We start from the raw sequence: 23,252 nt of genomic DNA, 5'->3' as shown, positions 1-23,252 counted from the left end.
TATTATTATTATGATTATTATTATTATTATTATTATTGTTATTATTATTATGATTATTATGATTATTATTGTTATTATTATTATTATTATGATTATGATTATTATTATTATTATTGTTATTATTATTATTATTATTATTATTATTATTGTTATTATTATTATTATTATTATTATTATTATTATTATTATTATTATTATTGTTTCTTTAGTAGTAACACCAGTGAGTAGTTAGATTCGTGATCCACTCTCCATGCATCAGAGAACCTCCAGACCAGCTGGTGGCGGTAAAGCACCATAAAGCTTGTTTGCATACTCCCATTAAACACCAGTGATTAGGTAGGTTAGCAGGCTAGCAGCTACAAACTGCAACCTTTAGATAAACGTGAGCGTCAACATGTTCCTCCGCACGGCCAGACCGTGGCTGCTTCGTTGCAGGAGTCTACCTTCAGCTTCCACGAGGTCTTACTATGCGGATAAAGTCGCTCGACTCGGTTCTGATCCGGATAAACAGACGTCTGAATATCAGGTAGGTTAGCATGTTGCTAACAGCTGGATCAGAGGTCAGCTAGCTTCACTACATAAAGAGACATTTCAGACATAAACAAACACAAACATGTGAGCATTGTGATGAAGGTAACTCAGTTTATAGTCTAAGTATATAGTATATAAGTCTAATGCAGTGAGGGCCAAAGAGACAATGTACTACGAAGTATTAAAGTCACATTGAGGGAAAAAACATCTGAGATTTACAGAATAAAGTCATAATATTATGAGAATAAAGTCATAATATTATGAGAATAAAGTCATATTATGAGAATAAAGTCATAATAGTATGAGAAAAAAGTCATAATATTATGAGAATAAAGTCATATTATGAGAATAAAGTCAAAATAGTATGAGAATAAAGTCATAATATTATGAGAATAAAGTCAATATTATGAGAAAAAAACGTTGTAATATTATGAGAATAAAGTCATAATAGTATGAGAAAAAAACGTAATATTATGAGAATAAAGTCATAATAGTATGAGAATAAAGTCATAATATTATGAGAATAAAGTCATAATATTATGAGAATAAAGTCATAATAGTATGAGAATAAAGTCATAATATTATGAGAATAAAGTCATAATATTATGAGAATAAAGTCATAACAGTATGAGAAAAAAAACGTTGTAATATGAGAATAAAGTCATAATATTATGAGAATAAAGTCATAATAGTATGAGAATAAAGTCATAATAGTATGAGAATAAAGTCATAATATTATGAGAATAAAGTCATAATAGTATGAGAATAAAGTCATAGTATGAGAAAAAAATGTAATATTATGAGAATAAAGTCATAATAGTATGAGAATAAAGTCATAATATTATGAGAATAAAGTCATAATATTATGAGAATAAAGTCATAATATTATGAGAATAAAGTCATAATAGTATGAGAATAAAGTCATAGTATGAGAAAAAAATGTAATATTATGAGAATAAAGTCATAATATTATGAGAATAAAGTCATAATATTATGAGAATAAAGTCATAACAGTATGAGAAAAAAACGTTGTAATATGAGAATAAAGTCATAATATTATGAGAATAAAGTCATAATATTATGAGAATAAAGTCATAATAGTATGAGAAAAAAAACGTTTTTTTTTGCCTTAGGGTGTTTTTTTTTGTTTGTTTTGTTTTGTTTGTTTTCCTTTCATCACGTATGTTTTTTGTATTTGCTTGTCTCCATTTTGTTTGCCTTTAGTTTCTAGTTTTGTCGGTTTTTGTGGATATATATATAAAAAATGATGCATGATAAACACCTCACAAAAGTTTGTATCACTGACATGCACATGCTTCTTAATAAAAATATTTGAAACGAGAAATAAAGTCATAATATTATGAGAAAAAAGTCGTAATATTATGAGAATAAAGTCATATTACGAGAAAAAAGTTGTAATATTATGCGAATAAAGTCATAACTTTATGAGAAAAAAAGTGATATGACGAGAAAAAAGATGTAATATTATGAGAATAAAGTCATAACTTAACGAGAAAAAATCGTAATATTATGAGAATAAAGTCATAACTTAACGAGAAAAAATCGTAATATTATGAAAATAAAGTCATAATATTATGAGAATAGTCATATTACAAGAAAAAAGTCGTAATATTATGAGAAAAAAGTCGTAATATTATGAGAATGAAGTCATAACTTTACAAGAAAAAAGTCGTAATATTATGAGAATAAAGTCATAATATTACGAGAAAAAAGTCGTAATATTATGAGAAAAAAGTCGTAATATTATGAGAATAAAGTCATAATATTACGAGAAAAAAGTCGTAACTTTACAAGAAAAAAGTCATAATATTACGAGAAAAAAGTCATAATATTACGACTTTGATTTCTCGTAATATTACGACTTTTTTCTCATAATATTACGACTTTTTTAATCATGAGATGCATCAGTCAGTGTAATTATTGGTACATAGTGTCCACATTCAGTAACCAACATCCTCATTATATTATGCAACACCAAAAAATGTCACTGGATGGCACCACAGACACATTTTCTCTACTTTTCCAGCTTAGGGGAAAAAATATACCAACATAAACATATCTACGTGCCTATTAAGTGATTGCGTCCCACATTAAATCAGTGTTATTGCAGCTATATTCTTGATCTTTTTCATTTCCTCTTGACAAATACAGTTTGATGACATGAGTGTTATGGGGGTAGTAAATGTCTCTAATACAAAAGGGGAAAAATATACGTTCACTACCAGATTAAATGCATAAATATGAAAGTCATGCTGGAGAAAAAAGGAGAAATATTGCACATGATTAACCCAAAAAATGAGAATACTAGAAGTTGCATTTTCACTGTGATTTATTAAATTCAGTAACTTGATTAGCCAGGTCTCCTCTGCAATTGTTCCAAAGTCAAATGGCCCTTTGGGGATTGATTTAGTCAGTGTAGACTTGTGACATCCCAGAACGCCCTGGTTGAGGCTTTCAGGCTTTATTGTATAAGAAAAACTGGGTGCCTGTAATACAGCCAGAGGCCAGATGTTAATAATAATCACTTCCCAGAAAGGCTGACGTCTTTCCAGACAGAGATCACTTTGGTCTAAGAGCTGAATTTTACAATTTAATTAGCTCCATAATCATAACTTTTCCAGTTTTGTAATGGGATAATCACTACACTCACCCACTCAGACCATGATTGGGTGTTATTGCAAGCTAACAGGGGTGTTTTAAGTGAAAGGCTTATACTGTAATCTTATACTGAATATAAATCTGGTTGGTGAGCAGCTGGTAGTCGCCTTGCTTTGTACTTGATTATGTGGCAGTTCTGTTGGGGCTGAGTGGTACTTTGATTAAATTGTTAATCAATCATGTGTTTCTGTCATTAACAGTTAATGATTAAAACATACATATGTTCATAAGTGTTAGGGAAATGTTCCTGCCCCTACTATACATGATACTCACTTCACAGTTTAGTTGACCCTTCAAGACTTTGTTGTTTAAATCAATTTGACACTTTCCTACCAGCCTGTTTGGATCCAGTTACAGCAGCCAACTCCTTAACTCTGTCATTTATGTGGTGCTATGTCTGCCACAAATTGTCATCAGCATACAACATGACAAACAAAACAAATGTCTATATGCTCTTCTTGTTTTCCAGGAGAATTATGAGCGAATGCAAGTTATTGTTGATGAACTGAAAAGCCGGACAGAGAAGGTGAAATTGGGTAGGTGTGAGCACATGACAGATTACACACCATCGGCCATCTGGGTGATGAAAGTGTTATCAAAACACCTTTACTTACACCTATCTGTTTTAGTAAAACTGCTCAGGATCTACCCGTATAGTAGATATGAAGGCTTTAAGGGCCTGCTCTGTTCTCACATATGAATGTGCAAACTGAGAGTAACAACTGGTTCTTAATCGTAAGCTCTAAGCTTACACTGTGTGCAAACATTGACAGTCACACCTTTATTTACAGTAGATATTTCAGTGCTACTAGTACTTATCTAACTTTCGGTAGATTGCAGTGTATAACCACAGTTAGTTTCATGACAGTTGATGCAATAGAGTGTAAAGAAGTGCATACATACTAAATGTTTATCTTAGTATTAATGCCTAGGGTATATGTATGTGGTTTGTGTTAGGATCTACACTTTGACACATGCTACATCAACACTGGACTATCCAAACTGTGCCAAATTGTTTGTTAACATGCCTTTTATTTGTATTAATCCAGGTGGGGGAGAAAAAGCCAGAAGACTTCATACATCTCGTGGGAAACTCCTGCCTAGAGAGCGTATCGACAGACTGCTGGACCCAGGGTACAGTATCATCTACTTCCATCTCTGATTCAAAATTCATGGCTGACTCATATCCAGCAGATCAGATGCAAAAGATTTGTAGTGCTCTGGTTTGACGTCATTACACAAACCATGGCACAGGTAGTTTTGAGAACACTGGCCTCTTACTGTTAACTGTACACCCCTACTTTGAACATCTCACGTGTAAAAGGGCTATTTTACATGGCAAGCCTGTATAACATGTTTTTTTAATTTGGTTTTCTTGCAGGACCCCTTTCTTGGAATTCTCTCAGTTTGCAGCATATGAATTATATGGAAAAGAGGAAGTCCCAGCAGGCGGTATACTCACTGGGATTGGGCGGGTTTCAGGGTAAGCACCATGAAAGAGCAGATACAGTATATCTGCTAAAAACAGACTACAAAATAGAATTTTAAGCCACTTTCTGTGCCTCATTAAATGCAGATTAAACATCCTCAACTAGATGCAAAATATTCAGATTTTAAAGTCTATGATAATTACATGGGGTGTTAATTTCATCTTTGTGACTTGTAATTAGCTTTTTGGTAAGTTTCCAATGAGATTTCCCTCGAGTACCCCAGGTGCATCACAAATTTCAATGTTTTCTTTTTAATTATTTCTCATAGGGTGGAATGTGTTATTGTTGCAAATGATGCTACAGTCAAAGGGGGAACATACTTCCCAGTTACAGTGAAGAAACACCTTCGTGCGCAAGAAATCGCCCAGCAGAACCACTTGCCATGCATTTACCTGGGTGAGTTTTTCTGTATTTGAAAGAGTTTGGTAAAACAAGAAACCTTTACTTATGAAAAGGGGGGAAATACATAAATAATACTATACTATACTATACTATAGCATACTATATGTTGTATTTTCACTATGATTTATTAAATTCAGTAACTTGATCAGCAAGGTCTCCTCTGCAGTTGTTCCAAAGTCAGTCAGTTTTTTTTCTTGGGCATCTTCTTTGGACATCCCAAAAGTCCCAGGTTGAGGCTTTCAGACTGCATTTTATCGTATAAGGAAGACTGGGTGCCTGTAATATAGCCAGAGACCAGATGTTAATAATACTCACTGAGTTTTCTAAATATTCTGATGTTCTTGACTCCTTTAGTGGACTCAGGAGGGGCCAATCTTCCCAGACAGGCCGACGTCTTTCCAGACAGAGATCACTTTGGACGTATCTTCTACAACCAGGCCAGGCTGTCTTCAGAGGGAATATCACAGGTATGTTTGCCTTATGACAATGTATTTTACATATTGATCATATGACACAGTTGGAGCAGCTGACACTTTACCATGATTTCATAATTTGCTTGTCTACCTTTGGTCACTGTCTTTTACTGTAGCCTACAGTTGTTGTCTTGGATAGTACATTTGTTGTATTTGAGGGCACTTCACAAGCCATAGTCTGTTTTGGCTCGTTCAAATCAGAGTGAAAGTGATACTTTTGGATTGTTTTCTATTTAGTCTGGTTCGGTTTCACAGTGCACAAATTAAAATGGACAACATAAAAAAAATAAGATGCTGAGGGGCGTGTACGAAGGAGCGAATTCATCTTTTTCGTCTTGAAAGCTGCCACTTTTATGCAGGGAATCGCGGACTTTAATATATTGCTGTCAAAGTGATTATACTTTCATTTCGCAAAGATCTACTGTGCACAAATCCCTTCTCCCCCAGTTTATCCCGAATGACTTTATAAACGTCACTATTTTTTATTTCTGTATGTTGTCTTCGGCCCAGATGTCAAGCAAAAAGTCAGTCCTCTCCCACTCTTGTTAACCTGACGTCTACCTGTGTTCATCTCAATATATACCCGCACAGGCAGCCTGCTTTTGGTTCGCTCTGAAACAGTCCGTGATCACCTCTTGCAAGCGATCTCGGATCGGTTGTTTTGGTCCGCACGCACCAGAGTGCGATTACTGCGTTCACAACTGCCCAAACGAACTGCAGCAGAGTTTGTTTAAAACGGACAAAATGTTGTTTTGTGAAAGTGCCCTAAAATAATTTATGCGTTGATTCATGGATCAGTTCTTAGAAGCAGACAGGGCTGTCTGAAAAATTATATCAGAAAGAGCAGGGGTGGTAAATTTAAATGAACTGCACTACTGTAGGTTATTCATCTTTTCATTGTCTGCAGGCAACTGATCCGTCTTGCTATTGACTACCGAAGGAAACACATCCTTGTGTTTGAAAACAAGACAAAAAGAAGTCAGTTAGTGTGAGAGCTGATAAATGTGATGGGTGCTGTAGAGGAGTCAGGTCTTGCACTCACATCTCTCCAGTAGACCCAGAGGTTATAAACACAGCTGAATATGTTCACACAACTTCAACAAACTGAATCGCTAATATTGTCTCTCCCAATGATTCAGATTATATATTATTCAAAGCTTTTCCTTCTGTGGCATTTATTCTTTTTCCTTAAGGTTTTTTTTCCCCCCTCTAGCCATGTTTAGTATTACCGCCACATCTACTGCTAGATTGCTGTATTATAAATTTCCGAGTCCAGTTGCCAGTGCCCATAACATCGTTGTTAATCGCACTGACAACTCAATTCCTCATTGAAAAGGGCCTGTAAGGACAGGGCCATGAAGGAGCGTAAAATCAATACTGAATCTGAATCCCTACTGGTACAATCAAGTGGAAAGCTACAGACTTGCTCAAAGCTAAGTTGTCCTTGAGCTGGTATTACACTGTCACAGAAATCAGACATTAATTTGATAAGCAGAGCTTTCATGTCTTGCCAATCTTGAATATCCATTGTTAATATTAGACTCTTTCTTGGCTCTTTCAGATTGCTGTTGTGATGGGCTCCTGCACTGCTGGAGGAGCGTACGTACCTGCCATGGCAGATGAGAGCATCATTGTGCGGAAGCAAGGAACCATTTTCCTCGGAGGGCCTCCCCTGGTAGGACATGTTTTTGCTGCCAGATTATATAACACTAGGATAAAAGTTGGAGCATCAAATTGGCTCGTAATCCTGTTAGTGGATTGATGGTTCATATACCATATATAGGTTTTACCAACATCATAAATGAACTTGCATCACCTCACTGTTGTATTATCAAACAAATACAATTATATTTTCAATGATAAAGTAACTTACATTCATGACGTTTCTTTAAGGGAATCCTTTCCAAATAATATGTAATATTATTATCTCTGAGGGAATTCTTTCCAAATAATATGTAATATTATTATCTCTGAGGGAATCCTTTCCAAATAATATGTAATGTTATTATCTCTGAGGGAATTCGTCAAATTTTCTTAGAGATTGAGATATTTTGCGGCCCTCGCGCATAAGGCGAAGAAGAAAACAGGAAGAAGAAAACAATCATAGTGCATCTGGACTATCTACTATCTTTGTACTTTGAGGTACGTCTACACTCGCATGCACAGAGGGATTAGGAGGGGAGACACTGAGTGCACAGAGGCGAGTGTGAACTGTCCACACAAGGTGTAAAAACAGCACTAATGGACTCATCATGACACATTTTGTTCGAAAAAAACGTGTGTGGGGGAGACCTCTGAGTGTGTGACAGAGAAATTGTGCTGCTGTAATGACACAAGTCCGTGCTGCCTACTAACCGAGAGTTTAAAGTGCTCCTCCGGTTACCGCGGTCCCGCACTGCTGCAGGTTGAGCCACCCCCAAGCTTTGAATGTTCGCTGTTGATTAATAGCCCAAGTGTGCGGTTTGTGCGACACTCAGGTGAAGTTGCAGGTCTGTTTTCCCTTCGGCGAATGTAATCCTGAATCCGTGATCAGCATTGCGTGCTTCATTGTTGACATCTACCCGGTGCTTGTTGGTCTAATCGTTGTGCTGACATTATCAGGTAAACGCAAAGTTTCTCAAGAGATAAGACGGAGCCCTCACCTCTCCTCTCTCCTCTCGTAAAACAAAAACATTTCAGTAGCAGCGGTCATATTTTTGCAGCGGCGCAGCGTGTAGGGGAAACACTGAAGTTCATCACTGATATTGTGTTTGTTGTTTGTGTGTGTTTGAGAGTCTGTGTGCTTTTGTGTTTATAGGTCAAAGCTGCCACTGGGGAAGAAGTTTCTGCAGAGGACCTTGGTGGAGCTGATCTTCACTGCAAGTATGAAATAACAGTATTTTTCATTACATTGCATGTATTATTACATGTTTCTGCTTTAGAGAAGTGTTGTTCATCAACTAAAACATCATTAGTCTGTTGTCCATAAGAAACACTGAGACTCAACCTAAAATAGATTCATTCTTGTCAAAACTTGACAAATAAAGTGGTACTATTATTTTCCAGTGGTGTCATTTATAAGCTGGGTTTACACAGAGAGTATGTTGTTTTCTTTTTGAATTGTGTAAGGTCATAGACACTACTGTATTTGGGGTTTGATTTGTTTTTGTTACTTTAGAAGGAGTGTAATTATATGCACATCACATGTAGATGCAAGGCTACTGGAAGTCTGCGCTGGTGAAAAGAGTGATTCAAACTGGGATTTGCTTCAGGTCAAAATGTTTTTGACATGAGAGGACCCTACTGGGATCGAAATGTTCTTCATTTACATAATTTTAGGGGTTTGGATTCAGTGTGCAGGCATCATTTTTTTCACTGTACATAAATCTCAATATTTTTCTAACACAACAAACGGGCAGAAAAGATCATGTTACAAGTTTTAATACTGTGGGTTTTGGTAAGAAACAAACCACACTCTCATATTAGTGTTATTCTTTTTAAGTAGTGATGTATGTGCAGTAATAATGCCACAGTTATTGATTTGTTGCTTATTTTTCAGAAAATCTGGTGTGACCGACCACTACGCTTTAGACGATAACCACGCCATCCATTTAGCAAGAAAGGCAGTGAGAAACCTCAACTACAGGAAAAATCTCGAGGTCAGTCCAATAATGAACATCATTAAACAGCGGGTCCATTATTATTGTTATTTTTTAAGGCTTTTATATCATCCTCAAGCTTCCCAGTGGTGTTCCTTATGTATTGAAATCTGAACATTCAAATTTTGGTCAAAGAATGTATGTTGTAGTGTCAAAATGCTATTTTCCCAAGCCCTTCTAAAAACCTTTTCCTACGTGACCTGACGAAGGTTTCTACATGATGACGATGCTTACAGTCAGTGTATTAACATTACATAAGTAACTTAGATGGCGTGCAGCACGCTCCCTGTTTGGAGAAGCAGACAGGAGTAACGGCACGGAAGCTAAGCAATGTACTGCTGTGAGGACGCCACATTAGTTCAGATCTGAAAGTTATACGATAATAAACTAACTGATCAATGCAGCGGTAGACCAGAAACTCTATGTTCTGCGAGGTAAAATGACTGTTTTTGTGAATCTGGTCTGGTCTTGAAGACAGCGATATAACAGCTTCAGTTCTCTGTCAGAAAGGGCTGTCTGATGGCGAGGTGAAGCTGTGAACATTTTCTAAATATAGCATACACTTAAACTGATATTGATTTATTTTAGGTGGCTAAAATACGTTTGCTTGCAGCTCCCACCCAGTCGCTTTACCTCTGTCAGACAGCCCTTTCTGACGGAGAACTGAAGCCGTTATATCGCTCACTTCAAAGCCACCAGACTACATTCACACAAACAGTAATTGTACCTTGCACAATGCAGGGAATGCAGAGTATACATACAACCCCACCTCAAAAAATCCGAACTGACGCTTTCAGTTATTTCCAAACTCAGCTGACTCAGCTAGTGCTTCCTTTGGTAACCTTGAGTTGAATGGGCATTTGCATTTGAAAAAACAGAAAACAACGCAGATGGACCCGCCCTTTAACAATCATCTTTTATTCTCTAGCAAGTTAAAGCTGTCTGTGCTTTCTGTTGACGTGGAGTCTGTTATATTTTTCAGGTCACCACAGAACCGGTTGAAGCCCCTCTCTACCCTGCAGATGAACTCTACGGCATAGTTGGAGACAACTTGAAACGCAACTTTGATGTCAGAGAGGTATCTGTCCAGTTTCCTGTTCAAGTTATAGGCTGTAATGGAAGAAAATATTCCTTTTTAGATTTCATGTATTTGAACATAGCAACACTGGGGTTTATTAAATATGTAGTTTTTTTTTTTTTTCCTGGTGGTTTGAGTCACTTTTGTCATAAAACACGTAATAAGCTTATAATGATCAATGTAAAATGCATTAACTCCACTCAGACAGCTTTAGATATAACTTTACCAGGATGCCCTTTAATGTGTTTAATGTGTGTTTGGCAGAGCATTTTCTTTGATTAAATTGATTTATTGTAGTGGTACCATCAGATATCAAGATTTATAGAACCTATGCACACTTTGCACTTCTGCTTTATACTTTAGATTTATGAAAAACATAAACGAACCTGGCTTTTCCAGGTTCAGATTGCTACTGTAAACAATGTTTATCCGTCAGGTCTCTCTGTCAGGAGCTCAGTCGATAAAGGACAGCCAACATCAATCACTTTGTTTTTGCTCTCTGGCAGGGCTCGCCAGATGTTCTCATTTGGTTTAAAGCCTGTGCCTTTGATTCTTGATATAGACCCAGGAGCAAGAATTGCTGCTAACTCTGGAGATGTCAAACTGTTTGTAGTGGAGAACAGTATTGGCAGTCCATTTAGGATACAAGATCAAGTGGCTGCTCCCTCTTTACAGCAGCGTTTCAACTGTAATAGGCTTTTCAACACAGGGCACCCTGAAATCACTTAAGTTAAATCACTCAAGTGAAAATTGCTTCAGTCTGGTGACTTTATATATTTTTCTTATTATTAACAATTTCTTTGAAAAGATCAAAACCAACAATGAATTGATCTATCATCCCGCTAACAAGTCTTTACTGTGTAGCCAAAGCCTGATTTATCTTATTCCTCTGTGCCATAGAGCTCCATTGTTGTCCAAAAGCTATTAAAAACACATCAATGAGCCACATTGTTGCACTGGGTGACATACTCCTTCATTACCACAAACACAGGCATTGTATTTTATATTGAGTTGATTTAACGCACACTGTCCTGCTGCTATAGATACTCAATACCACCATATCCATAGTAGCTCCTCACTGGACGCTGATTGGTCTGGACACAAACGCATTTCTTAAAGCCTGACACGATTGATTCTTGTGTGATTGATCCCGCAATTAAGGAAGAAATTCTCAGTCAACTAACACTCGTATGGTTTTTCTTTGACTTATCGATTAGTTGATTTAATCGACAGATCTGCAAAACTGAGTTTCTCCACAAAGAATCATGCAAAAGCACCACTTTAGATCTTGTGTTTACCAGAGATGTGCTCATAAGTTTGTTGAAAATAAGTCATTTAGCATGAAAAAAGCATAAAAAATGACTAAGCTACTAAAGAAATCTTAGTCAACTATGACCAAAACGACCTGCTAGTCGACTAATCGGGGCACTCCTACCACGATTCTCCCATGATCTTGTGATATCGCAAGAATACAGCTGCTGTGCTAGATAAACAGTACCCAGCTGTTTTAGGAAATTATTGTTTTTAAAAAAGAGACAATATATTTATGGCCCATTTTTTATATAGTTACATCCTCAGTAGAAATGAATAGACTTATGGCTTGGATTGGATTTGTTGACAATAACGAAAATATAGAATATCGCCAGCGTTTACCCTGTAACACGCCAGATCATATTGTTTAAAACAAACAAACAAAAAAATCTATATTGTAAACTTGTTATGCAAGTCGCTGGTCCTGTATTTGGCTTTGCATTATTGGCTTTTACAACTTTCCTCTAACCATTTGATTGCAGGTCATCGCCAGAGTTGTAGATGGCAGTAAATTTGATGAGTTCAAGGCTTTCTATGGAGACACACTTATTACAGGTATGTGAAGTTTTTTCCCTTTCTACAACCCAAAAAATTATGTTTATTATTATGTTTTTTTTTTCATGAAATCTATCAACCTTAACATTCAACTCTCCATATGTACCTGTTCAGGATTTTCAAGAATATTCGGTTACCCTGTCGGAATCATTGGCAACAACGGAGTCTTGTTTTCAGAGTCTGCGAAAAAGGTAAATATCCTTTTGTACCCAAAGATGGCTGAAACGGTAAGAGTGAGTGTTCTCTTAAGAATATATATGGATTTCTAAAAGTCTGTTTACAGTATCTCCACAGTGTTATTAGAAATCCTAAAGTTTGCCTCTGGCTTCACGAAACGTTCAGACTCGCGGTACGGCTTCGATCCTGTGATATTATGAACAAACAGGGCAACACCTGTGTAAAGTGTGAAAAGCTAAGCCTCGTGATGGAGATGTATTTTCAAAGGTGTAAGCATTGTGCTGGCAGTGTGTTTCTCTAAATATCAAGGACTTTAACTTAATACTGAAGCACTTCAGATAGTGTTCTCTGCGGAGATTTGCTGCTTACAACGCCGACTACCAATATTTCTCTCTTGAGGGAGCTTTAGTATTGTAGTAGTGACCTTTCACAGTCAAGGCGCTGCGTTTCTCTCGTTTTTTTTATTTTTTATTATTCTCTCAATACACTCTCAAATTGTACTTTTCTGGGGCCAATCTCAGGAGTACTCTGATGAATGGCATTGAAATCACAAAGCATTTACAAACCATGGACAAGGGACAATCATAATTTTCATTCAATATAATTCACTTAATTAGCAAGCCAGTCTGCCGTGAACCGCTGAACTTTACACAGGCTTAGGAAAGATGAGGAGCCGAATTCCCAATTACAGACTAATACGTTTTTCAAACACATTTTGAATTAGATTACAAGCTTGACCTGAAGAAAAAAAAAAAAAAAAAAAGGTTTCTTTGATTCATTTCTTTTTTGCTAGGTCTCAATATGACAGTGTGAGCATTGGTTATCTCATCAGTGTAATTGCTGATGACACAGTGCTTCAGACAGACACAGATGTGGAACAGACACGCTCGGAGAGCAGATCCAAGAAAAATCAATACAGCACCTGCATTTCGAGATGCATTTTCGTGACACGCTGTCATCACTTAAGACGAGCCCGGGCTTCTTTTATGCTAACTGTTAAATTGTAAAAAGCTTTTCCCCAGGTGTTGGTGAAAGGGAGAGGTAACAGAGAAAAGATTTGATTCCTGTTGTTGTGCACACATTTGAGAGCAAACTGATGGATCATTTTTCACCAAGTGACAGCTTCTAATAAGCAGCCGTCTTTCACGCCGTCTCCCAACTTCTGTTTACACTTTGCAATGCCAGTCAGGATGCGTCACAGAAAGAAAGCCAGCGGAGGTAACTGCCAAAATAAAGAAAAACACCTGAGTAATTCAGCAATACAAAGTATATGGAAATGAGGTGTCTCCGCACAGTGCGCACAGTCCTTTGTGCTTGTTTTCCTGTGCAATAGCTCCTGGCAGCTCTGTGTGCGGTTGAGTGTATTTTTCTGGCAAGGCTGAAGGCCATTCAGCTCCTTCGTATTCAAAGTAAAGTCTAGCAAGTACAAAGCCAGTGTGAAGCCAGATGACCTCCCTCCCAAGTTGATAAATTTGTGTCCCGACTGATCTCCACTCAGATGAAGATGATGATAAAGGTGAGGCCAGCTGCTCACAGGACACACACTTAATGAATAGTTAGATGAACATGAAGCAGTTGTTCATTTTTATAAGTTTGATTCGGCCTTTCAGATCAGCTCCCAACTTCTTGTGAAAGCACAAACTCTAGATACGATTCAGACAGTATAGTGTAGGGTCACAGGTATAGCAACAGGCCAGGCTCTAGTCTAGTACTTCAGGCAGTTTAGCATGTACACTCTCTGTTACATTAGAAACAGTTCTTTCTGTTGGTGCAGGTTATGATCCTGTTAATTGAAATTAAATCATTACCATCCTATCATTTTAATTAAATGTTGTGATACTACATGTCCGTGTTTTTATCCTCTGGGCAGTTGTTTCTGTGTGCAGTGGGAATATAAATACTAGATTCACTCAATACTTGAATTTCTTTTTCAGGGAACGCATTTCATTGAATTATGCTGCCAGCGAAACATTCCACTTATTTTTCTCCAAAACATAACAGGTCAGTGGGAATCCTTCATATCTGAGGTTTGGGGATTATTGACATCTGTTTGATTTGTTCTGTTGTGTTTTTATTTTTCTATTGCGTCACCTCAAGAAGAAGGTTATTCATTATGATTTAAGTAATAACCTCTTCCGCTCCTTGGGGGCGCCGGCACCTTCAGCTGTCTTTACTGTCTTTCAGAGGTTGTAGCGGGCTCAGTTTTAGACTAGAAATCCTAAGGAACCCATTGTTACCAACCCTGTCATGCTAGCCTGAAGAAAGCTGAATAACGCTGCGAAGTTACGCTACATTTTGGCGAGGAAAAACTGCCATTGCAATTTTCAAAGGGGACTTTTGACCTCTGACATCAAGATATGTGAATGAAAAGTGGTTCTATGAGTACCCACCAGTCTCCCCTTTACAGACATGCCCACTTTGTGATAATCACATGCAGTTTGGGGCAAAAAAACATGTAGTTTTGAATGCAGTATAAATGCGTTATTTTTGCCTATTCTAAAAATTATGTATTTGAATATTTCTGCATACTGGAGTCCCTAAACGGTCTTGGAATTACATAAATTGGGTATGACTGTAAAGCTGAGACTCTTGTGGATCCAATGAGCCCAGTTGTATGAATGTCCAAATCACAGCATGGCTTTTTCTATGGTGTTCCTCAAGGTCTTGGTGTCTTAATGTGGTATTTTGGAGGGATTATTGATAATTTTTTATCATTTCTCGAGTGGTAAAAATGGTTAAATTTAGCACCAAATCTGTGTAACAAATGGTATCAACCCCAAAATTGCTGCAACAACTTATGAGACTTAATCAGAGCATGGAAATGGCCATCATATACCTCTATCATAATGTTCTAAACCGTTATACACTTTCACAATTTATTTTAATTAATTCACAATTTTTTATTTAGGACTAGAACATCTTAACACACAGTGCTGAGCTGCAGCTCAAATTAATCTTCAGGTTCTCAGCTTTCAGATGATGTACGCCACTTCTATGTGACATCTACTCTTGACCTGCTATCTCCCCCTAAAGACCCCCTGTACTCCTCTAAAAAAGACAAAATGGGTCTATAAAAAGATGAATGGAGTGGAAAAGGTTAATGGGATCTTAGACACCTATAGAAACCCTGCTCGTAATCGCACACTGCAAAGTGATATGTGATAAAAGGCGAAGTGATAATATCACAGTTTACATCATAATCAGATATAACATGATGTATAGTTTTCTTCCTCAACATGCTCTCAGTTTTTACCTGCAGTGATGATTTATTTTTTAACACACCTTGCCGCTTGACCCTGAGGTGACAACACACAAAGTCAGTCCAGTTTTTTATGTGCAATCTCTCCTCTGCATCTTTATCTTAGGCTTCATGGTGGGTAGAGAGTATGAAGCAGGTGGGATTGCCAAGGACGGAGCTAAGATGGTAACTGCAGTCGCCTGTGCCAATGTACCCAAGATTACTGTTATCATTGGCGGCTCCTACGGTGCAGGAAACTATGGCATGTGCGGCAGAGCCTACAGGTATGAAGAAGACAGCACTGGTAGCATCACAACTTAATGGAACAAATAGAAGCCTGGCCAAGACCTGCAGTATTACATAAATCTGAAGATCATTAGCTGTGTCTGAATTGTTAGAGCTTAATTAAAATGTACAAAATGTGCTGTACAAGCTGTTCAGTATTTGGAGTATGTGGAATATGCATCAGATGCCCCTGGAATTTTACATTTTCATGGACGTGACCTTGTGTTCCAGCAGAAACGGAGGTTTTCAGATTTGAACCTTTTCAATGATAAAAGCACATTTTATAATAAAAACATCCATTTTAATTAGAATTTTCTGACACTGACTACCACTCTTCACCTCTTCAGTGTTCCTTATTATTTTTATATAATGTCCCCCGAGAGTATTGCTACTATAGGAACGATAAGACACAGAATTATGGGATAATTTCATTTATTCAACCTTTTTCACACACGTATTAGTGCCTGTAAACAGGTTGTGTTTTTCTGCATTGTATATGTTGTTGTATACATTGTTAACTCCACTAATTTCTTTAACACATAAACGCAACTTGCAATATTTAGGTTGTATTGGGCTCAGTTTTAAAGCTACAGTGAAGATACTTGTATCATATGAAACTACGAAATCTAAGGAATGCATTGGTACCAACCATATTATTTAGCCTCTAAATATCAACCTAAGGATTCCAGTGTTACCCTTGACCACCCTGTCATGCTAGCTAGAAGAACACTAAATAACGCTCCAAATGTAGGCTAAATTGTGGTGAGGAAAAACTGGCATTGCCATTTTCAAAGGGGTCCCTTGACCTCTGACCTCAGGATATGTGAATGTAAATGGGTTCTATGGGTACCCACGAGTCTCCCCTTTACAGGCATGCCCACTTTATGATAATCACATGCAGTTTGGGGCAAGTCATAGTCAAGTCAGCACACTGACACACTGACAGCTGTTGTTGTCTGTTGGGCTGCAGTTTGCCAAGTTATGATTTGAGCATATTTTTTTATGCTAAATGCAGTACCTGTGAGGGTTTCTGGACAATATTTGTCATTGTTTTGTGTTGTTAATTGTTTTCCAATAATAAATATATACATACATTTACATAAAGAAAGCATATTTGTTAAAAAAAAATAGTACAATTTGTATATACTAAATAGTTCAGACACAAGCTATTGTCTGATTGAATTAAAACCTTTCTCATCTGCGTCTCACTCAGCTCTTTCTCCTTTTTGTTTTCCATCAATTTAAATACATTTAGAAAACGACAGGCAAGCACTCTTGTAAAATTAAAATGAACACAGATTTAGCATTTTAGAAAATTGATGCTGTTATTCACCTTTGGTTGGATTTTTAAAAATAATTTAGTATTACCTGTGAAAGTGGAACTTTTTCTGGCCAAAGCTCCCATAAATCATGTCTTGCTGTAATGTCATCAGATTATTAGACTATTACTAGAGTGTTAGATCTTCATTAATGCAGTTTTTTTTGTTCTTATTAGTGGTTCGTCTGTGATTTAGCTGACTGTTCTGGCTCAGCAAATAACAAGTAGACTGACAATTCCTTGTTTTCTTCTCACAGCCCTCGGTTCCTGTACATGTGGCCAAATTCCCGAATCTCTGTAATGGGCGGCGAGCAGGCAGCCACCGTCCTGGCCACCATCACCAAGGATCAGAGGGCACGCGAGGGAAAGGAGGTAACGATTCACATTAATCACCCCGTCTGTGCTTCACTGGAAGGGCTTAAATTAGCTTTCGTGGATTTGCTGCCAAAAGCATAAATATTATGAAGACACTTTTTCTTTCGGTAATGGTTTGACATGGCACTTACACAAGGATAAAATTATATCAGTGTTAAGTGTTGCAGTGATGGCTTATCCTGAATAGTGCTGTCATCAAATGGCTGTAATTAAGTTGTGTCAGGTGTGCTTTTATGGGTTTATTAAGTGTGCATTAATAGCTTCAGAATGTCACGTCCCATCAGTGCCCCGATGGCAGGCGTTTCAATCTGTGATGTTTAAGATGCTTTAACAAAGTCAGGCGTGAAATAGACTGAAAAGGAAACTAATCATAAATTCTATTTTTAAAATATATTTTTTTTACCATCTTTATTCTACTTGTGTTCACAGTTGAACCCTGACGAACAAGCAGTAGGCGATTTGAGGGGGGATGCCAGCCCCTTGTTAGCAAAATGACCAAAATGCACCGCTCTTGTTAACCTGCCATCTGCCTCTCTGTCCCCCTGGCAGCAGAGAGAGAGCAGGGGCTGTTTAGTTGAATGTGTTGGTCTAGTCTGCCGGACTCATTGATCCTTAATCTGACCGAGGCTCTGAGACATCAGTAGCCTCCACCGGGTGCAGCTGTGCCGCGTTCTGCCTGCTGATCGCGGCCACTCTAGACAATGCTTGTGATTCCACCAGATGATCAGAAGCGGCTCTCACTGCTGGGTTGAAATCAACCCAATTTAGGTAGTTTTAAACTAAACCACTGGTTCAATATTGGACTAACTATACGCTGAGTTAATCTAACCCAGCAAGATGGGTTGATCATTCAACCTAAATATTGGTTTATATTGACTAGAATGCCGGTTTATGTTATTTAAATAGACTGTACATGAAATAACTTGGATATAGGCCTAATCTAAAATACATTTAAGATTTGGTAATGCAAATCATAAATACTTGCAATAATAAACACTCTCTCTACATTTTTCAAAAAGGCCTTTTATGTTACATTTGTGATAGGATGTTGGGGTATGGCCGTGACACCTCAGCCTGATGGAGGTACTCCACCATGTTTGTTGAAAGTGAAAGAAAAGGAACGATTTTTACTATCAAAAAATAGATTCACTATATGAATACTGCATTGATATCATCTGGTTTACATGAAGGTAACATCTAATGACAGCTGATGCACTTTATTAAGCTTAGCTTTAAAAGAAATCATTTGAAGTAGCCTACAGTTATTTCTTACACAAATAGGTGGGGCTCTGCAGTAGACAACTGGCTAGTAGGCTAACACTAAGGTTAGTCATAGCTAGGTGAGGTGACTGACAGCTACAAGCTAGCCTGGACCTAAGGAGAGTCTTATCTATCAGCAGCTCCATTAAGTTACAGTTAGTTATCAGACTGGTATTTCTTTGTCTCTACAGTAATGACTTAATAGGTATATATCGGATATAAACCTTGACCCAGCGGCTGGGCTGCACAAAAACTACCCAGCACCGTGGAAATAACCCAATAAAATGACCCGGCAGGCTCAACCTAACGTTTGGGTAGATAAAATAACCCAGCATTTTTTAGTGTGTGTGTGTGTATTGATAAATCCATGGCGCTCTCCGTGGTGCTGAAGTAGCAAACGGATTTGTAATTGCGCCCTTTGTCTAGTTTTTGTAGATACAGCCAGCAGTACCATCCAAAAAAACAAAACAGAACAAGGTTCATGATGTAGATGTTTGGCTAATAAGCAAGACACTGTTAGCGTTCACCCACATGTCGCTCACCCTCATCAGATTAGGAGATGGTGGACAACGGTGAAATTAATAAATTAGACCTCAATGTTGCTCAAGGTTTAGCCAATTGACATCCAAACACCAGACAATGGTAGAAAAGTGGAATACATCCATGGTGGAGACGTGAGTGCCAGCCGGGCAGAGTTTGTTGTGTTGGAGTACAGAAAGCGTATCTTATTGTTATTTAAAAGATCTTCAATGTCACGGCTGAATAGAGGATTTCAACAATGTGGACGAGGTCTTTGAATTCGATGGCTGCAGATATTCAGATTTCACAACAAGACTTCTCCTTGAGCGGTATATTGGACACGATAACAAACAGACCGGATCAAGCGAAAGGTCAAGAATACGTTTTATTTCTTTCTGTAGGTTCCATTCTATAATGTTGTCAGACACCTATAATAACAATCGGAGCCTGTCAGTGGCAAAAACAAGCACTTTTAGTGAACGTAATGTTACATTGACTGCTGCTTACTTGTCCTTGCAGCCTGTTTTGCGGCTGTCAGGTTCATAAATTGTCATCTCCATTAGTCACTTGGACACAAAAACATGGGAAAATAAGGTCCAGGTTGAATAATACTGAAGTTAACCATTTAAGATGGGTCGAGGGATTTTAATTTAAGATTTTATATTTACCTATATTTGCCATATAACACAAGATAACTGGGATTGACACAGTGATACCGGATAAGAACTTGGAAAATATATTCTTTTTATTTTCCTGTGTCTATAACCAACATACACTGTACACTCGGTTTACAGTTTATTCGGTCGTCCTGGCTGAAACTAATGCAGTCTGATTCAACAGCCCTGCAACGAATCCAAACTTAATGATGATTATACAGTGCATGACTTTAAAACATTTTTCCCGCAGTTATCTTTGGCAGACCCACAGCACCAATCCCTTTGTTTTAACAATTTATTCACAGTTCACGGCAGAGCAAGAGGCCGCCATGAAGAAACCAATAGTGGAGCGGTTTGAAGCGGAAGGCAGTCCGTACTACTCCAGCGCTAGGTGAGCTTTAATCATGACACATCAATCTGTGTGTGTGTGTGTGTGAGAACATTATTCACCGAAAGGCTGTACAGCTCAGTGTATGAAGTTTGTCAATGTCAGTTGAGTCATTCAGTTCAACACTATTACTAGAAGAGAAATGTTTATTTGTGGAATGACAGTGTTGTGCAGAGGTGGACTACCACACAGGAAAACAGCAGCTTTTGTTTCTAATTTATATTTAAATCATTTCAGTGTCACGATGTAGCCACGAGAAAGACTGTTCATGCATGAGGAGTGATGCTGTGATGTGTTTAAAGTGTATTTCTTCTCCATTAGATGTCCTGTTGCTCTGCTAATATGAGCCGTCTTTGCTTTTCATTTAGTCCTGTGGGCTATTTTCATGGTTTATGTGAGCAGAGCACATCTCAGACGGTGGAGGTCTTACGAACAAAATATGCATCATATGGTGGAATATTGTTTGAATATGTTGCAGTGCTGGGAGACAATTACAAATATTTAAAAGTCAGATTTTACACATATTTATTTAAATGGGAAGGAGATTGAAAATGTTTCAAAACACACAACACAGACTTATAATAAATTGGATAAACTATAAAGAGAATAATCAGGATTCACAAAGCTCATAAGATCAAAAGGATTTTAAATAGACCAAATGCTAAACTGTACGAGATGTCTAATAAGAAAAGTCTGGCCTGTACCAGCCATGACCCTGTAGATGACTCTATGAATAGAGGCTATTAACACATGTATTAAGGAAACGATAACTGGCAGGAAATTGAGATGCTGATGTATTTTGCAAAGGGGAAGGATCAAAACAGTTGATGACTCCACTGAGCCAACAGACTTCAGTATTTGTCTCGCAATTTGGCCGTGGTGTCCGTTTCCAATTTGTCAGTAATGGATGAAATAATCGATATCAAAATGTCTTGCTGGTCATCCATGCACCCGGATGGATGTGGGGAAATAAAGGATTTTTGATTTATCCTTTGAGAGGAGGTTGTTGGGTTGTAATACACGGTTATGAACATTCAATACCTTGCTGTTATTTTTTACATTTAAAGCTGCAAAAAATATTTAAGTGAAAGATTATAGCCATTAATATGATATGCAAGTGTCACAATTATTGTAACTGATAATAGAAAACTTTTTTTTTGTCATGCAAATCACAAAATCTTGATTTCTGTATTAAAGGTATAATTCTCAACTCATAACTCAATGAGCCGAGAGGGAGAGAGAGAGCAGCGGTGGTCAAGCGAGCTATAAAGTGACTGAAGACAGGGAGCGGCGTTAGTGAGAACAAAGCAGCGAATCAGAGAAATAAAACGTTATTTTCTGATTGTTTCCCGGCGGTTACGTTCGAAAGCACACAACTAACTTTGCATAATCCTGTGGGAAGGTGCCGAGAGTTGCCGGATTTTGAATGAATGCAGGCTTCCTGTCTGCTGGCTGTGGCTCAGCGCTGCTCACGTCAAACTACAGACACACACCGATCACAGAGAGGAGCCGGGGGATCACTGGAACACATGCACATAATAACACAACCCGTTCCCATCCGTGAAAGAAGGCCACCTTGTATCTAACAGAGTAAAGGGGGACTTGCCTGAATTGGCTGCACACCCTGCGCTCTGTTATTGGCTGGGGGTTGCACCCCCACGTGGGACCCAGAGGTTGTTTACAGACGCCCAGAAGCAACCAGAGAAAATCAAAATAAGAAGAAAAAGGAAAATAGAGGCAGAGGGCTGCAGGCTCTCTCTTATTTCTTGCAAAAGTAATTGATAATAGACCTGCACAAGCACTACAAGAAGCATCTTAAAAGTGAGGTGTAATGCGCTATCTAACAATGTGATGCATTTTTTTTTACAGACTGTGGGATGACGGCATTATTGATCCCGCTGATACCCGTCTGGTTTTGGGACTGAGCCTCAGTGCAGCACTGAACGCACCAACGAAGAAGACACGCTTTGGAGTGTTCAGGATGTAAATGTAGCTTGTTCAGGTGTAGAACTCAGACCTACCTGTAATGTACTGCATTTAAACTAGTCTTTGTAGTTTTACTTGTGAAGTGTCACCAGATTAAGAGCAACAAACAGAAAAAAAAGAAGAAAAATCACTGAAGTAGAATCACAACCTCGGATCAATGGGGACGTGATTGGATGGTGTGCTGTTGTTGTGGGATATTTCCACCAATGAGTTGTGCCTTAACTGTTACTATTCCAATGTAAATGCAAACTGTACTTAACTATTTCCTTCACCTCTTTTTCCTCATGCTTGGATTGAGTTTTTATCAAAAACTGTAAATGTTGAATTTAAAAAAATATGAAAACATACAAGCTGCTTTCTTTTTATTCAGGACCGTTACTGCTGCTCACTAGAGGAATACAGTATCAGAGGAAAAACAATGTTCAAAAGGGGGCGCTGTTTAGCTATAAATATCATACTGGCCACAGTCTAGAGAGAGGGTCTTTCAGGCTAAATGCCTTTTAGATAACACCATGGTGTTGAGGTATTGACAGAGGAGCTGTTTTAAGGAAAATAATAAAGAAAAAGTTGAAGATGTTCAGTGCTATTATCTCTGTATGCGCACTTAGAGTAAAATCTCTTGTCCAGAGGCACTAGTGGGTTTATTATGCCTCTGAGCCAGCATTATGTTTGCTTTTCATGTTTATAATTGTGCAAATATTGTGTTAGCAGGCGGCAATAGGATGTAGTCTTATAGATTGCATCCTGCAGGCAGAGTGTGCTGTGTACCGACGCTGAGCCACAGAGGAAGAGTGCTTAACTTTACCAGCTGGCCAGCCTATCCTTCCCTTCCCTCCCTCCTTCTCCATTTTGTCAATTTATCTCTTTAACTGAACAAGCTGCACACAGTTGGT

At 37.9% G+C, this 23,252-nt stretch overlaps 1 protein-coding gene across 1 annotated transcript; it reads left to right on the top strand.

Moving 5' to 3' along the window:
* Nucleotides 1-306: 306 nt before the first annotated feature.
* mccc2 (methylcrotonoyl-CoA carboxylase 2 (beta)) lies at nucleotides 307-22,702 on the top strand. Its single transcript, XM_037778360.1, has 17 exons — nucleotides 307-526; nucleotides 3,680-3,746; nucleotides 4,260-4,344; nucleotides 4,592-4,693; nucleotides 4,969-5,096; nucleotides 5,457-5,569; nucleotides 7,137-7,250; nucleotides 8,373-8,437; nucleotides 9,114-9,213; nucleotides 10,196-10,291; nucleotides 12,085-12,157; nucleotides 12,272-12,348; nucleotides 14,269-14,335; nucleotides 15,700-15,856; nucleotides 17,433-17,547; nucleotides 20,291-20,376; nucleotides 22,243-22,702. Exons 1-17 carry the CDS (start codon nucleotides 395-397, stop codon nucleotides 22,358-22,360), a joined length of 1,695 nt encoding a protein of 564 aa, XP_037634288.1. The 5' UTR covers nucleotides 307-394; the 3' UTR covers nucleotides 22,361-22,702.
* Nucleotides 22,703-23,252: the final 550 nt, after the last annotated feature.

The sequence above is a fragment of the Sebastes umbrosus genome, chromosome 8 (assembly GCF_015220745.1).
Source record: "Sebastes umbrosus isolate fSebUmb1 chromosome 8, fSebUmb1.pri, whole genome shotgun sequence".
Taxonomy (NCBI): Eukaryota; Metazoa; Chordata; class Actinopteri; order Perciformes; family Sebastidae; genus Sebastes; species Sebastes umbrosus.
This window is presented reverse-complemented; position numbering and strand designations above follow the sequence as displayed.